General features: G+C 42.2%; 1 protein-coding gene across 1 annotated transcript in view; it reads right to left on the bottom strand.

Annotated features, from left to right (window-relative positions):
* Positions 1–18277, bottom strand: part of LOC149451366 (serine palmitoyltransferase 3-like) — a 187866-nt gene that overhangs the window by 125694 nt on the left and 43895 nt on the right. The window contains exons 2-4 of the mRNA XM_089690790.1: positions 12909–13097; positions 12352–12506; positions 510–658 (exon numbers count right to left, since the gene is read on the bottom strand). Of these exons, the coding sequence (XP_089546916.1) occupies positions 510–658; positions 12352–12506; positions 12909–13097 (493 nt within the window). The remainder of the gene's footprint in view (positions 1–509; positions 659–12351; positions 12507–12908; positions 13098–18277) is intronic.

Raw genomic sequence — 18277 nt, forward strand, 5'->3', positions numbered from 1 at the left:
CATAGCTCCAGTAGTATATATACCAGAAAGGTTGGTCATGTGATCAGCCAGCGTCTGGGTCAATGGGTCTGCAGGATGTCACACAAAAATACACCGTTCAGCACTGCAAAACAGGTTTTTCTACAGTTTTCGTAAACCTGCTGCAAATGTGACATTGAGGAAAACATAGCATGATGAGAATTTTTTTCTTTTTTGTTTTCTAGCATCATAAAAGGAAACGGAAAAAGTACAGTATTTCTATTAAATCTGTTTAGAAGTATCACAGGGTGCTGTCACTTTCTGAACTATTCATTCTAGAAACTGTGAATGACAATTAGCAGTATCAGTATATATCAATATTTAACCTACAATGTCCGTCTGAGTACACATGACTCAATTGCTTGCTATTCCCTTAGGCCAAGAAAACATAAAGGAGTTAGCAGTTTACATACTGAACAAAACTTAGCGATGGCTATGTTCCACGGGTCAGTAACCAGGAACACCATATGCCCCATGGTCATCCTCCTTACCCATTTCCTGTCTGGTGCTGCATATTCCAGGTCCGTATGCCTGCAATGCGTCCTTCACTGTCTCCAGAGACTCCTCATTGTTCTCTGCAAAGCCAAGATAGTTATAAGATCCCATGTTTATCACGTCCTTTATCTCTTTTCCTGTGTACCTAAAGTTAAAAGAACAGAAAAATATGTTTTATTTTTTTTTTTAAAGTATCTAAACCCAAGAACAAAAATGTAACATGTTGCAGCTTACCAGTCCTAAGGCCCCATTCACCACTGAGCGTAGCGGTTTTTGCACATTTTTTACGTGTTTGTGAATGTTTGTGCGAGATTTGTTCAGACGTTTTCAGGCTTTTTGGGTTCTGGCATTCTTGTATTAGCCAGTCGAGAAAAATTTAATCTATGATGTCAATTGTTGCCAAGTTTTGCTATGCCAGAAAAACGCTCTTGGTCACACGATAAATGCGCTAAAGCGCATGAAAACGCGCAATTTGCGCGTTTCCATGTATTTCTATGGGAAGGAAAACGCGTAAAAAATGCATTAATGTGCCTGATTGGAGCTACAAAGTAGCTCCAAAACGTTTTGCGCTTTGGGCGACTTGGAGTGGAACCATCTCCATAGTAATATTTTTTTTCTCCCTGAGCGTTTTGGAGCTTCACACTACAAAACGCTCAGGTGTGAACGAGGCCTTAGAGGTGGTGGCTCCATTGGTTTTCTTTTTTCTGGCTTTTTCCTGTTAGTAACATGCTTCCTGTGCTAGTGTGTCAACACTCACTTATTGTACTGTGCCTATGAAGAAGCAGCACTGTTCCCCAGGACAGGATGTTAGGACTACAGAACACCCCCTTCTCCAGAACATATGGGGGTTGTTCTGTAGTAAGACTGTTTGAGATAACATTTAACATTGCAGAGTTCACAGGACAGCACAGGATTTCTGGCTGTTCAGCAGGTCAATTTCTGCAGCAATTTACATATTTATTATACATTCAAGCTTCTAATCTAAGGTCTCCAAGTCACATTCATACATATAGGGCCAAGACAGGATCCAGTTAACCTACCAGCATGTGGAAGGAAACCCACGCAGGCACGGGGAGAACATGCAATCTCTATGCAGGTAGTGCCGTGGCTGAGATTCAAACAAATTATAGGAAAAAGGAAAAACTTTTCCTATAAGACCATACAATCATTTTCTTGTTAAATGCATTGGTTGATAGAGCAATGGTTCTTGTTCAAGTAATTTTATTGTTTTTTTTAACAAGGGGTTAGGTACTGGAAAAAAAAAAAGACATTCCACAAACAGATAAACAGAGGTGTTGGCGACTGTGGGAATGGTGTCCATAAAAAGGTGGGGAGAAAGACACAGGTATAACATTTTGAGAGATGGGGGGGGGAAACAGAGTCATACATAGGTAAATATGATCGAGATACATTGTGAATATAGAGGTGAGCTCCCCAGGATCTAGTAAGGGGATCGGGGAAGATGAACTTAAACCAGTGTGAGAAGGACAGAGGGTGGGTGATCAAGTGGGGGGGGAGTATCGGTGAAGGGATGGGAGGACGGGGTGGGGTTGGATATACACTAGTAGAATTTTGTTAGAAACATTTGAAACAATTAAAAAATATCAAACATGGTTTTCGTTCAGTAAAGTCCATTCATTCCAAAATTGAATGTTAAAAGCAAACAAAATCTTAAACTACTTTCAAACGACATTCAATTGTTTTTCAGTCAAAATTCTACTAGTGTATACCCAGCTTTACTGTATCCTTCAATGACAGATAGAAGAAAGTCATCATAAAGACAATGATCACAACATCAGTACCTAGCTTGGCACGGCTGCTAATGCTCAACAGTGCAATATATTTCTATTGGCATTCTGATAGCATAGCACCACGTCTAATGCCTAGTACACACAATAAAAATCGGACAAAAAAAAACATTTTCTGAGCAATCATCCAATAATCTGATCGTTCGTACGCAGCTTTCAAGAGATGATCACAACAGTTCATGCGAAATTATCAAGCACAATATTTTTTTTGTATAACAGAACATAAGATTTTCATTTAATCAATACAGTATTCTTCTGTAAAAAATAAAAAATAAAAAATTGAGTGACCAAGATCACACATGCTCGGAAACGAAAGAGTACAATTCATCATTACGGGAAGTTGTATTCTGTGTTACAAGAAATGTAGTAACTATAGTAACATATTCGCTTTCAATATGAGACTACTATGAGACTAACATGCAAAAAAACCAAAAACCTCAAAAAACGGATATCGTTCGTCCAATATTCTCATCACATGTACCAGGCTTAAAGGGTAGCTGCGCTTTCATGGGAATAAGAAAAGAGCTAATAAAAAAAAAATAATATAGCATATACAATTGCGACACAAGTCATACTGTAATTGAATGTTATTAAAAATTACCTTTGCATTTTCTCTAAAATATACATGGCTACCTGGAGATGTTCTGTACACAGAATGTGTACAAAACACCCCCCAGAAACATCATTTCCTGTTTGTGTAATTGGTTCACTGATTTTCACAGAAGTCTGCACTAAGATACAAATCAGATTTTAGGCATCCCCATTTTTGGTGAGATACTCCAACTAGGAAATCACGTCTAAAGGGATGCAGACCCTGCAATTTTCCTCATTAGAGCCTTGCAGGTGCAGTAGCTGATTGATAATTATGCAATCACTCCCATTAGATGCACATGGACACAAACAGCTCTTTCTTCAGAACAAAAGGTAGGAATCTGCAACAATGTTTGTTAAAAATACCTGCAATGTACATCGATCATCTGGAGGAGAAAGTTTTTTTCTAAACAAAAGTGGAGTTACAACCAGAACTTGTGATTTTGCAAGTTCTCCCACTTAGAAATCATGGAGGGGTCTGAAATTCACATTGTAGGTGCATTCCCACTCTGAGAGACAGAATTAAAAAAAAAATTCAGGAAATCACATTGTATGATTTTTAAAGAATTTATTTGTCTTGCACTGCTGAACATAAGCATTTGAACAAAAATTCTGGCTCTCAAAGACCTGTTACTGTGCCTTTAAAAAGTCCACCTCTACTCCACTCAATAATCTAACTTAGTAGCACCTGTCTGAGCTCATTAAAGACACCTGTCCACCCCACAGTCAGTCAGATGCCAACTACTACCATGGGCAAGACCAAAGAGCTGTCAAAAGACACCAGAGACAAAATTGTGGACCTCCAGAAGGCTGGAAAGGGCTACGGGGCAATTGCCAAGCAGCTTGGTGAAAATAGATCAACTGTTGGAGCGATTGTTAGAAATTGGAAGAGGCTAAAGACGACTGTCCGTCTCCCTCGGACTGGGGCTCCATGCAAGATCTCACCTCGTGGGGTATCACTGATAAGAAAGGTGAGGAATCAGCCCAGAACTACGAGGGTCAATGACATGAAGAGAGCTGGGACCACAGTTTCAAAGGTCACTGTTGGTAGAACACTACTCCATCATGGTTTCAAATCAAGCATTGCACGGAAGGTTCCCCTGCTCAAGTCATCACATGTCCAGGCCCTTCTGTAGTTTGCCAATGACCATCTGGATGATCCAGAGGAGGCATGGGAGAAAGTCATGTGGTCAGATGAGACCAAAGTAGAACTTTTTGGTCTAAACTTCACTCGTCGTGTTTGGAGGAAAAAAGGAAGAGTTGCATCCCAAGAACACCATCCCTACTGTGAAGCATGAGGGTGGTAACATCATGCTTTGGGGGTGCTTTTTTGCGAAGGGGACAGGACGACTGCACTGTATTAAGGAGAGGATGAATGGGGCCATTTATTGTGAGATTTTGAGCAACAACCTCCTTCCCTCAGTCAGAGCATTGAAGATGGGTCGTGGCTGGGTCTTCCAACATGACAACGACCCGAAGCACACAGCCAGGATAACCAAGGAGTGGCTCCGTAAGAAGCATATCAAGGTTCTGGAGTGGCCTAGCCAGTCTCCAGACTTAAATCCAATAGAACATATTTGGAGGGAGCTGAAACTCCATGTTGCTCAGCGACAGCCCCGAAACCTGACAGATTTAGAGGAGATCTGTGTGGAAGAGTGGGCCAAAATCCTTGTTGCAGTGTGTGCAAACCTGGTCAAGAACTACAGGAAACGTTTGACCTCTGTAATTGCAAACAAAGGCTTCTGTACCAAATATTACCACTGATTTTCTCAGGTGTTCAAATACTTACAGTGGGGCAAAAAAGTATTTAGTCAGCCACCAATTGTGCAAGTTCTCCCACTTACAAAGATGAGAGAGGCCTGTAATTGGCATCATAGGTAGACCTCAACTATGAGATACAAAATGAGAAAAAAAATCCAGACAATCACATTGGCTGATTTGGAAACAATTTATTTGCAAATTATGGTGGAAAATAAGTATTTGGTCAATATGAAAAGTTCATCTCAATGCTTTGTTATATATCCTTTGTTGGCAATGACAGAGGTCAAACGTTTCCTGTAAGTCTTCACAAGGTTGGCACACACTGTTGCTGGTATGTTGGCCCATTCCTCCATGCAGATCTCCTCTAGAGCAGTGATGTTTTGGGGCTGTCGCTGGGCAACACGGACTTTCAACTCCCTCCAAAGGTTTTCTATGGGGTTGAGATCTGGAGACTGGCTAGGCCACTCCAGGACCTTGAAATGCTTCTTACAAAGCCACTCCTTCGTTGCCCGGGCGGTATGTTTGGGATCATTGTCATGTTGGAAGACTCAGCCACGTTTCATCTTCAATGCCCTTGCTGATGGAAGGAGGTTTGCACTCAAAATCTCACCATACATGGCCCCATTCATTCTGTCTTGTACATGGATCAGTCGTCCTGGTCCCTTTGTGGAGAAACAGCCCCAAAGCATGATGTTGCCACCCCCATGCTTCACAGTAGGTATGGTGTTCTTTGGATGCAACTCAGCATTCTCTCTCCTCCAAACATGACGAGTTGTGTTTCTACCAAACAGTTCTAATTTGGTTTCATCTGACCATATGACATTCTTCCAATCCTCTTCTGGATCATCCAAATGCTCTCTAGCAAACTTCAGACGGGCCCGGACATGTACTGGCTTAAGCAGGGGAACACGTCTGGCACTGCAGGATCAGAGTCCCTGGCGGCGTAGTGTGTTACTGATGGTAGCCTTTGTTACGTTGGTCCCAGCTCTCTGCAGGTCATTCACTAGGTCCCCCCGTGTGGTCCTGGGATTTTTGCTCACCGTTATGATCATTTTGACCCCACGGGGTGAGATCTTGCGTGGAGCCCCAGATCGAAGGAGATTATCAGTGGTCTTGTATGTCTTCCATTTTCTAATTATTGCTCCCACAGTTGATTTGTTCACACCAAGCTGCTTGCCTATTGCAGATTCAGTCTTCCCAGCCTGGTGCAGGTCTACAATTTTGTTTCTGGTGTCCTTCGACAGCTCTTTGGTCTTCACCATAGTGGAGTTTGGAGTGTGACTGTTTGAGGTCCTGGACAGGTGTCTTTTATACTGATAACAAGTTCAAACAGGTGCCATTGATACAGGTAATGAGTGCAGGACAGAGGAGCCTCTTACAGAAGAAGGTACAGGTCTGTGAGAGCCAGAAATCTTGCTGGTTTGTAGGTGACCAAATACTTATTTTCCACCATAATTTGCAAATAAATTCTTTCCAAATCAGCCAATGTGATTGTCTGGATTTTGTTTCTCATTTTGTCTCTCATAGTTGAGGTCTACCTATGATGCCAATTACAGGCCTCTCTCATCTTTGTCAGTGGGAGAACTTGCACAATTGGTGGCTGACTAAATACTTTTTTGCCCCACTGTATGTTCAGCAGCTCAAGACAAATACATTCTTTAAAAACCATACAATGTGATTTCCTGAATTTTTTAATTTAATTCTATCTCTCAGAGTGGGAATGCACCTAAACTTGCAAAATCGCAGGGTGTTCAAATACTTTTGTTCCTCACTGTATATGTGCATTGAATACAGTATTAGGCCATAGTTCTGAATAATAGACAAAGTGATAGTGGATGGACTTTATATTTCATATGCTTGGATTAAGGGCAAGCTGAGTTTAGAGTAGAAGCTCACTCTGGATATCCACACAGAAGGGAAAGAAAAATAACACATGCCTCTACGTGTAGACTTCTGCTAAAATTGATTAGATGTAGAAGTTAGGCAACCCACATGTTAGTGACTTGGTATAAGATTGACATAAGCCTGGAAATCAGGTCCATTATGTGCCGTGATGATCGCAGGGGTAGACAGGTGCCTGTGTCCGGTGTGTGTAGAGGGAGCTGACCGTTGCCTTTGCCACTGGAGGTTGGAAGATGGAACGCACCGTGGACCGCAATCGTCGACACGTCAACAGGAGGATGCAACGCGTTTCAAGCATGTGCAAAATCCTGAATGCACATGTGCGATCCTTTGTCAAGCTACAAGCCTACACTTAGAGGTGCTGTTTTTTCTTTCCCCTCTGTATACAATAAAAAAATTACTGAAATGGGTCAGACAATAAAATGTGATTTTTTTTAAGTGCATTTTTAATTTATTTTAATCTTTAAAGGATGACATATGTTCCATACGGAGTGAGACACAGAGCTTCCACAAACTAATTGTTTGGCCTGTCATGGCAAATGACTGTCTAAGTGGAGGAACACTAAAGATGACATTTATAAATACAATAAAACCCTAATGACTGGATGAACAAAGTACAGTGTTTGCCTTCACTACTCTCCTTTTGTAAAGTACCGCTGGATATCAACATTGCAGGAAATACTATCCTCATACAGGAAGAAACTAGTACTTATTAGGACAACTGCTGGGGTAGCCCAGGAACAGGCTTGTATACAGTAAATAATACTAGTCCAGGTCTTGCGTGTTCCTACCACTGCTAGGTAGGAAGAAGCACTCCATTGTATTGGAGCACAGTGTAAGCTGTAAACTTTTATTGGCTGCTGACTTCAATGAGGTAACGCCACTTCCTCTACTCGGTTTGGGTCACTGGGTTCATTTGTATGTTATATAAGATCAAAGTTCATCAATATGTGGGAGTTAGGTATGAGGAAAGAAGATATATTTTGCAGTTACAGCTCAGATTGCCAACACTGGCTTCCTTAGCTAGATTTGCATAGGTCTTAGGATGACAACGCTGTAGGCAGAGCCAATTCTCATGATATGTTTTATTTTGGGTAATAGTATATCTTTATTTGCCTTTGATTACAGCAATACATCTTAAAGCCATTCATTCCGGGTTAAATGCTTATTGGGGGAAGAGAAATATGGTGTAATAAACTGTATACCTTTCTCCTCACTCTTCCCTGCTACAGGTTGTGGATGGTCCCTTGCCATCCTCACATACAATCCAAGGCTATTTGTCCTACATTGCACTTGAGGACATCATGGTGTGAACAAGGCCTGGAGTGCCTTAAGAGGCTTTGGGGGACTGTACAAACAGATGGAGGAAGCCTGCCCGAACGAGGAGCGAGGTAAGTATTACACCTTACTGCTCATCCCCTAGAGACAATAGGCTGAACTGACAAGACATGAACACCAGGACAACAAGGTTCCCCATAAATCTATCCATCCAGATTCCTTTTAACATAAAACAAGCTGAAGCTTACTCTTCAACCAGAGACTCATAACAGCAGCTATTTATTTCCCCATAGCAACCAATTAGATTCAAACATTTACTCTCCAACTGTCATCTGCCGGTGTACATCTGAATACGATGGGTGGCTTCAGGCAAAAACAGGCAGTTCTTATTTAAGACACTGACAAAAGAAGCACACCTTGGTGATTTCTTTGTTTACAATGAGCCTTATGTGTACAGGTACATCTCAATAAATTAGAATATCTTCAAAAAGTTAATTTATTTCAGTAATTCAATTCAAAAAGTGAAACTCATATATTACATAGATTCATTACACACAAAGCAACATATTTCAAGCATTTCTTTCTTTTAATTTTGATGATTACTGCTTACAGCTAGTGAAAACCCAACATTCAGTATCTCAGAAAATTAGAATATTACATAAGACCAATGAAAAAAAGGATTTTTAATACAGAAATTTGGGCTTACTGAAAAGTATATCCATGTACATTATAGTATGCACTTAATACTTGGTCGGGGCTCTTTTTGCATGAATTACTGCATCAATGTGGCGTGGCATGGAGATCAGCCTGTGGCACTGCTGAGGTGTTATGGAAGCCCAGGTTGCTTTGATAGCGGCCTTTAGCTTGTCTGCATTGTTGGGTCTGGTTTGTCTCATCTTCCTCTTGACAATACCCCACAGATTCTCTATAGGGTTTAGGACAGGCGAGTTTGCTGGCCAATCAAGCACAGTGATACCATGATCATTAAACCAGGTATTGGTACTTTTGGCAGTGTGGGCAGGTGTCAAGTCCTGCTGGAAAATCAAATCAGCGTCTCCACAAAGCTGGCCAGCAGAGGGAAGCATGAAGTGGTCTACAATTTCCTGGTAGAGGGCTACACTGACTTTGGACTCGATAAAACACAGTGGACCAACACCAGCAGATGACATGGCTCCTCAAATCATCACTGACTGTGGAAACTTCACACTGGACCTCATGCAACTAAGATTCTGTACCTCTTCACTCTTCCTCTAGACTTTTTCTTTCTATTCAGATTTCCAAATGAAATACAAAATTTACATTCATCTGAAAAGAGGACTTTGGGCCACTGAGCAACTGTCCAGTCCTTTTTCTCCTTAACCCAGGTAAGACAAGGAATGTGGCAGCAGTAGCACATGTCCTGGATTTGTCTGTGTGTGGTGGCTCTTGAAGCACTGACACCAGCCGTAGTCCACTCCTTGTGAACCCCTCCCAAATTATTGAATGGCCTTTGCTTCACAATCCTCTCAAGGCTGCGGTTATCCCTGCTGCTTGCGCACCTTCTTCTATCACACTTTTTCTTTCTATTCAACTTTCCATTAATATGCTTGGATACAGCACTCTGTGATCAGCCTGCTTCTTTAGCAATGACCTTTTGTGACCACTTTGTGTCAATGACTGTCTTCTGAACAACTGTCAAGTCATGATTGTGTAACCTACTGAACCAGACTGAGAGACCATTTAAAGGCTCAGGAAACCTTTACAGGTGTTTTGAGTCAATTAGCGGATTAGAGCGTGACACCATGAGGAGTCTACAATATTGAACTTTTTCACAATATTCAAATTTTCTGAGATACTGAATTTTGGGTTTTCACTAGCTGTAAGCCATAATCATCAAAATTAAAAGAAAGAAATGCTTGAAATATATCATTCTGTGTAATGAATCTATATAATATAGGAGTTTCACTTTTTGAATTGAATTACTGAAATAAATTAACTTTTTGATGATATTCAAATTTATCGAGATGCACCTGTATACATGGAGGAAATAGATTTGGAAGTGCTGTTTGTTTAACCACTTGCCTACCAGGCACTTATACCCCCTTATTTACCAGGCCAATTTTCAGCTTTCAGCGCTGCTGCACTTTGATTGACAATTGCGCGGTCATGCAACATTGTACCCATATGAAATTTTGATCATTTTTTTCTCACAAATAGAGCTTTCTTTTGGTGGTATTTAATCGCCACTGGGCGCTTTACTTTTTGCGCTATAAATAAAAAAGTGCAAAAAATTTGAAAAAAAAAAAAAGTTTCTTTGTTTCTTTTATAAAGTTTTTCAAACAGGTATTTTTTCTCCTTCACTGATGTGCGTTGATGAGGCAGCACTGATGGGCACTGATAGGCGGCACTGATGGGCACTGATAGGCAGCACTAAAGGGCACTGTTAGGCAGCACTAATGAGGTGGCACGGATAGGCGGCACTGATAGACAGCACTATTGAGGTGTCACGGATAGGCGGCACTAATATGCAGCACTAATATGCGGCACTGATAGGTGACACTGATTATGGGTACTGAGAGACGGCACTGACTGGCATCACTGCTGGGCACTGACTGGCACAACCCCTGGGCACTGACTGGTGGCACTGACTGGCAGCACTGCTGGGCTGCACTGGTGGGTGGCACTGGTGGGCAGCACTGGTGGGTGGGCACAGGTGGGTGGCACTGCTGGGCGCAGGTAGGTGGCACTTCTGGGCACAGGTAGGTGGCACTGCAGAGTGGCACAGGTAGGTGCACTGCTGGGCATGGGTGGGCGGAGCTAGTGGGCGCACTGCTGGGCGGAACTTGCGGGTGGCACTGCTGGGCACAGATCATCAGGGCACTGATCATCAGTGCCCTGATGATCGGTGCCGATCCCTGCTCTGACAACTGCCGGTTCTCGGCAGTACTTTCCTCACAATCTGACAGCGTGAGGAAAGTGCAGCCGAGAACCGGCACTTGCATGTCCCTATGATCAGCGTGTCATTGGACACCGCTGATCACGTGGTAAAAGGCCGCTGTGATTGGCCTTTTACCACATCACGTGATCAGCTGTGTCCGTAGGACACAGCGATCACGGAGATCGCCGGGTGCGCGCCCCCTGGGGCGCGCAGGAGAGCGCGTTCTGGGAGGACGTCATATGACGTCCACTCAGAACTGGCCGGCCGCAGTGCAGCCGTCATTCGGCTATCTGCGGTTGGCAGCTAGTTAAACCTCTTACATTCAAGTGACAATGGAGGGAAGAAACCGACTGGTTACTGTGGGCTAGACATGTGCGTTTTGTTTAGTTTTTCGGAGTTTCTGATATATATAAATCTCTGAACTGACATAGTAATGTATGTTGATGAATCTGAAAGAAATTATGACAAAATTAAAGAAGTACAACCAAAGCTCTTTTGGCTGTACTTCTCCCATGGATCACAGGAGTGCAGTTCGTTCTGCACTCCTGTGACCAGTTTTCAGCTGACAGCGGGCTGAAACCCGCTGACATCACTCAGCTGGTCCAGGCTGAGAAAAGACCCTGAATTTAAAGTCGGTATCCACCCCAGAGTCTGGAGTGACACCTAGCTCCGCCTCTCAGTGAGCCGATGAGAGAGCCTGAGCCAGATGATCCTGCCCCATCTACAGCCCAGCACTCCAGTGAACGTGGGGGAAGGGCAGCAGAGCAGACAGTGGTGACTGACTGTCACCGTTCTCTGCTCCCGGAGGCAGCGACAACTCAACGGTCAACAGTCATGTGATTGCTGAGTTCTCACCTTTTGAGCCGGCGGGGGACAAATGCAGCATCGGATCGATGCTGCATTCACCAAGGTAAGAATAATTTGGGGAAAAAAAACCCAATTTTCTCTTTTTACAAATGCATGTTTCATTCTGATGACGTCATGTGAGGGTTAGGGACTGATGTGAATATACAATATATATGTAAAGTGCTGCGTAAATTGATGGCGCTATATAAGTACCTGTAATAAATAATAAAAAATAAATAACGTGGTAGTAGTTCAGACCCATGGGGAAATTATTTGTATTTTCAAATTTGATCATTCGGATAATAAATGGGTCCAAATTTTTTTCCATTCGTTAATTCAGATGCACATGACACCAGTCGATATTGTCCAATCAGCTTGTGTCATTTCTCTTGATGTGCTTGACTAGCACCCAAAAATATCAAATCCGTCTAATTCAATATATCGTATATATAGCAATCATCCAGAAAACTAAAATTTTTCGAATCCACCCAGACCAACAACTATACAAAACGAATGCCGAAGGTACAAAACAAATTCTGAAACTGAATTGTGTCAACATAATGAATATGACAAATCAAAATTCTTCAATGAACAAATGCATTCAAAACGTAACAAAATGAAAATTTGCAGAGGGCACATGTCTCCTGTGGACAGCACCTTTATTTTCTAGCACAATTAATACTTGACACTACTACGTGGTTTGTTATACAAACTGGTAATGGCAGAATGAGTCACCTGTAAGTCCAGTTGTAATCATCTGTCACTCGCTCCATTAGGTCAAATTTTGGCCCCGGTACACTGCAGATAGGCCGATTCCAGTTATCACGGACTCGCATGTATAGATTCCTTGTGTAAAAGTTTTCAAAGTCTTGATAGAGAGGCACAAAGTCCTACATTTATAAAAAAAAAAAAATGAACATAATGAGTTATTTAACAATAAGGCTGCTTTAAATGTATGTCCTAATGGACTTTCATTGTGGATATAATTATTTGGGTTTGCTATAGGCAAGAGTCCATTACTTAAAACCACAAAAACAATGTAAGAGATGTGAACATCTTAGATGATTTTTCTAACTATTAATGAAAAACTGGTAAATGACTGTGCTGCCAATATCAGCCAATCAAAGCTCAGTTATAATCTTCATTTTCACAGAATTCTGAAAGCCGGACTGATTCCTATGTGCAGCAAAGTTACGTTTCCCTCCTTCAGATTCCCTTGAACAACACAAGCCTCCTAAGAAATGCAAAATGAATAATATGTACAGTACCATCTAGGTGTGTTCAGCTCTTACCTTTTGCTCTGCCCTTTCTTCCGCCATATGACATTTCTCTAGTCCCCAAGCTCTCAGAAAGTCACGCAAGTAGCCAAATAAAGTGACAACACCAAAGCCTATGTAGGTGAGCACAGCAACATACAATGGAGCTTCTTCAAAGGATTCCTTGAACTCCCTGTTGTACAGGCCGCCATTTGCTGTTCCATTCTGTAAAGAGACAAAATGAAAGAAGAGCCCTTGTAAAACACAGTCTGCATGTAAAACAGCCAAATAACATGAGCTTAACCCTTGTGTGTCCAGAGCTCATATGGGCCTAGATGCCCAGGGAATATTAAGAAACATTCATTAAATTGACAAGAATTCTTTCATCATTGAAGCCCTAATGCCCAGGCTAATTCTAGTAGTATCCATAAACGTAAAGCAGAATTATATGATCCCATTCCTCTCCCCTCCCTTTTTCCCTGTATGCTTTTCCTGATTTAAGGGATAGCCTTTAAATTGTACTATGTGTATTTATTTATTCATTTGATTTGTTTGTTTAGCAAAGTGGTCTCCAAACTGCGGCCCTTTTCCTGCCTTTATCCAGTCCTTGCGGCACTATTCCTCCAACTGACACCAATGATAGGGCACTATTCCTCCTACTGACACCAATGATGGAGCACTATTCCTCCTACTGACACCAATGATGGAGCACTATTCCTCCCATGGACAACAAGGATATCAAGCACTGCTCCTTCCACTGACACCAATCATGGGGCACAATTCCTCCCAGTGATACCAACGATGGGGCACAATTTCTCTTGCCGACACCAACTATGTGGCACTATTTATTTTACTGACACCAATGATGGGACACTTTTCCTCCCACAGATACGAAGGATGAGGCACTGTTCCTTCCACTGACCCCAATCATGAGGCACAATTTTTCACACCGACACCAAATATTATTATTATTATTATACAGTATATATATAGCGCCAAAGGGTTTGCTCAGCGCTGTACATTAGCGAGGGGGCCAGAACATGAGACAATACAGTACAATACAATACACAAGGGGTTCGAGGGCCCTGCTCTTTCGAGTTTACAATCTAGGAGGGAGGGGATAGTGGTACAGGAGGAAGTGGCTGTGGGGGATGGAGTGGTAGGAGGAGTGGAGGAGATCGGTTGTTAGGTGAGGGTGGGGTAGACTTCCTTGAAGAGATGGGTTTTCAGGGTGCGCCTGAAGGTGAGGAGGGTAGGTGACAGTCTGATGGATTGGGGTAGGGAGTTCCAGAGGACGGGGGGAGGTGCTGGAGAAGTCCTGCAGTCGGGCGTGGGAGGAGGAGACCAGGGAGCTGGAGAGTAGGAGGTCCTGTATGAGGTACGATTCCTCCCACTGACACCAAAGATGGGGCACAATTCCTCCCACTGACAGTAACAACTGGGCACTATTCCTCCTACTGACACCAAATGATGGGACACTATTCCTCCCAAGAACACCAAGGATGAGGCACTGTTCCTTCCACTGACACCAATCATGGGGGAGTATACCCCCAACCAAAAAACAAAGATGGGGCATTTTTATGCCCACTGATGGCAGTTTTCTACTCCCACTGCAATATAATAGACAGGACAGTGCTACACACAATGAATAATAAAAGTCCACAAAAATGCTATGTCAAATCCTCTGTACATATCATAATTCCCGCTGGATTGGTAATAAATGTATCCTAGTAATAATATAACTATTCATCAGAATTACATATGAAACATTCAAGTGAAAGTCTCAATAAAGAAAGTTCCCTTCCGTCCAAGTGTTCAAAGAAAACAAGAAAGAATTCTAGTACCGGCTAACGCTCTATTGCCGGCGGGACCACATGGATCACAGTGACAGAATACTACTAGGAGACGAGAGGGGAGAGAGCACAGTGACCGCACTCACAGAGCTTCCACCAGTTGAGGCAATCATAAGGATTAACATCACTATACCGCTGTTACCTGTAGTGCACCAGGCATGTGTACTTGTGTGTGAGTGTTGCTTTTTAATCTATTTCAATAAATGTTACATATAGGTACACGCTATGTTAGTTTCTCTCTCCATATAATTGGTGTATCGCCTTTTATCAACAATTTGGAGGACCTAGAGCCGAAGGATATCCCCATAACCCAGGGACAACAGGGTTAACAGCGTGATCAGACCGAAGTTCAGTAGGTCTAACCATTAGGTGAAGGTTCCTCACTAGTGGCGATTCCAGTTTACCGTTTTCTTTGAACACTTGGATGGAAGGGAACGTTTTCATATGTCATTCTGATGAATGGTTACATTATTACTATGATACATTTATTATCCAGCGGAAATTATGATATGTACAGAGGATTTGGTATAGTTTTTGTGGACTTTTATTATTCATTGTCCATAGTGCTGTCCTGTCTATTATATTGCTTTTTAGATATGCAGTGTGACCATATGAGGACTTAGCGGCAGCAGATTATTCTACTCATCCATTTATGCATATATTATTACACACCAGTATTGCGCACAGGTTGTTTTTATTTCTATTTTACATTTTCTACTCCCATTGGTCAATGTGTGGCCACTCTAAAGTCTGAAGGACAGTAAATCGGCCCTTTGTTTAGAAGTTGGCCTGGATCCCGAGGAAGCGCTGTGACAAGTTGATCATAAAGGCACCATACGTTTATAATGTAGTCTATGGACTGGTATGCCATATCTTGTTCAGTACAGTGATTGATGGTCACAATATACAGTCATGGCCGAAATTGTTGGCACCCTTGATATTTCTCCAGGAAATCATGTATTTCTCACGAAACGTATTGCATTAACACATGTTTTGCTATACACATGTTTATTCCCTTTGTGTGTATTGGGACAAAACAAAAAAAGGGAGGAAAGAAAGCAAATTCGACATAATGTCACACAAACCTCCAAAAATGGGCTGGGCAAAAGTATTGGCACCCTTTCACAACTGCGGATAAATAAGAATGTTACAAGCATGTGATGCTCCTGTAAACTCACCTGGGGCAAGTAACAGGTGTGGGCAATATAGAAATCACACCTGAAAGCAGATAAAAAGGAGAGACGTTCACTTAACCTTTGCATTGTGTGTCTGTCTGTGCCACACTAAGCATGGACAACAGAAAGAGGAGACGAGAACTGTCTGAGGACCTGAGAACCAAAATTGTGGCAAAATATCAACAATCTCAAGGTTACAAGTCCATCTCCAGAGAACTAGATTTGCCTTTGTCCACAGTGCGCAACATTATCAAGAAGTTTGCAACCCATGGCACTGTAGCTAATCTCCCTGGTCGTGGACGGATGAGGAAAATTGATGAAAGATTGCAACGCAGAATAGTCCGGATGGTGGATAAGCAGCCCCAAACATGTTCCAAAGACATTCAAGCTGTCCTGCAGGCTCAGGGAGCATCAGTGTCAGCGCGAACTATCCGTCGACATTTAAATGAAATGAAACGCTATGGCAGGAGACCCAGGAGGACCCCACTGCTGACACAGAGACATAAAAAAGCAAGACTACAGTTTGCCAAAATGTACTTGAGTAAGCCAAAAGCCTTCTGGGAAAACGTCTTGTGGACAGATGAGACCAAGATAGAGCTTTTCGGTAAAGCACATCATTCTACTGTTTACCGAAAACGGAATGAGGCCTACAAAGAACAAAACACAGTACCTACGGTAAAATATGGTGGAGGTTCAATGATGTTTTGGGGTTGTTTTGCTGCCTCTGGCACTGGGTGCCTTGACTGTGTGCAAGGCATCATGAAATCTGAGGATTACCAAAGGATTTTGGGTCGCACTGTAGGGCCCAGTGTCAGAAAGCTGGGTTTGCGTCCAAGATCCTGGGTCTTCCAGCAGGACAATGACCCCAAACATACGTCAAAAAGCACTCAGAAATGGATGGCAAAGAAGCGCTGGAGAGTTCTGAAGTGGCCAGCAATGAGCCCAGATCTAAATCCCATTGAACACCTGTGGAGAGATCTTAAAATTGCTGTTGGGAAAAGGTGTCCTTCCAATAAGAGAGACCTGGAGCTGTTTGCAAAGGAAGAGTGGTCCAAAATTCCGGGTGAGAGGTGTCAGAAGCTTATTGATGGTTATAGGAAGCGACTGATTTCAGTTATGTTTTCCAAAGGGTGTGCAACCAAATATTAAGTTAAGGGTGCCAATACTTTTGTCCAGCCCATTTTTGGGGTTTTGTGTGACATTATGTCATATTTGCTTTTCTGCCTCTGTTTTATATTTGTTCCAATACATACAAAGGGAATAAACATGTGTATAGCAAAACATGTGTTAATGCAATACCTTTTTTGTGTGAAATACTTGATTTTCAGGAAAAATATCAAGGGTGCCAACAATTTCGGCCATGACTGTATTTATACTAATTGCTTTTTAATCTTTGTAATAAAAAAATTTATATTATATTTGATTGTTGGTCCCATTTTTTCTCCCCCCTTTCACCCCCTTTTTTGGGATGATTGACTAGTCTTTAATCGCTTTCCCGACTGTTCAATAGCAAAAATACTGCTACAGGGCGGCACGGCTGTGCAAAATCATATATATATATATACATGTGATCTTGCAGTTCCCAGTAGGGGGAGCGAGCGCCCTACCCACGCCACCATTCGTGGCTTCGGCTGTCAATCACCTGGTCCCGGCCGTTGATTACTCACCAGCACCCAGTGATCACCGAGTATCTCATACGGGGGACAGACCAATGTATAAACAACACAGATCTCTCCCCTGCCAGCTCCTGCACACTGCTTTGTATGGCTCTGCATAGCAAAGCCATACAAAGCAGTGTGCTTACAGTGAAGCACACACACAGTCCCCATAGTGAACCAGCACACAGGTAACCCTTTGATTGCCCACATGTTAACCCCTTCCTGCCCAGTGCCATTAGTACAGTGTCAGTGCTTTTTATTAGCACTTATCACTGTATCAGTGTCATTGGGGATGTCAGTGACACCAAGTCAGTTCCCCCCAGCATCAAAATGCCCACCGCAGTCCTGTAGTCCCGCTATAAATCACTGATCACCGCCATTACTAGCACAAACAAAAAATTTGACTCTATATACCGCCATTTGTAAACGCTATAACTTTCACGTAAACCAATTAATTTACATGTATTGGAATTTTTTGTAGCAAAGACATGGAGCAGAATACATTTTGGCCTAAATTTATGATGAAATTTGATTCTTTAAATTTTTTTACTGGACATGTTTAATAGCAAAAAGTCAAAAATATAGTTTTTTTGTTAAAATTGTCTTTTTTTTTACAGCGCAAAAAAATTTAAAAAACACAGGCGATCAAATATCACGGAAAGAAAGCCCTATTTATGGGGAAAAAAGGATGTAAATTTAATTCAGGTGCAGCGTTTCAT

The sequence above is a fragment of the Staurois parvus genome, unplaced genomic scaffold (assembly GCF_062004578.1).
Source record: "Staurois parvus isolate SC_StPar_1 unplaced genomic scaffold, SC_StPar_1.0 ptg000543l, whole genome shotgun sequence".
Taxonomy (NCBI): domain Eukaryota; kingdom Metazoa; phylum Chordata; class Amphibia; order Anura; family Ranidae; genus Staurois; species Staurois parvus.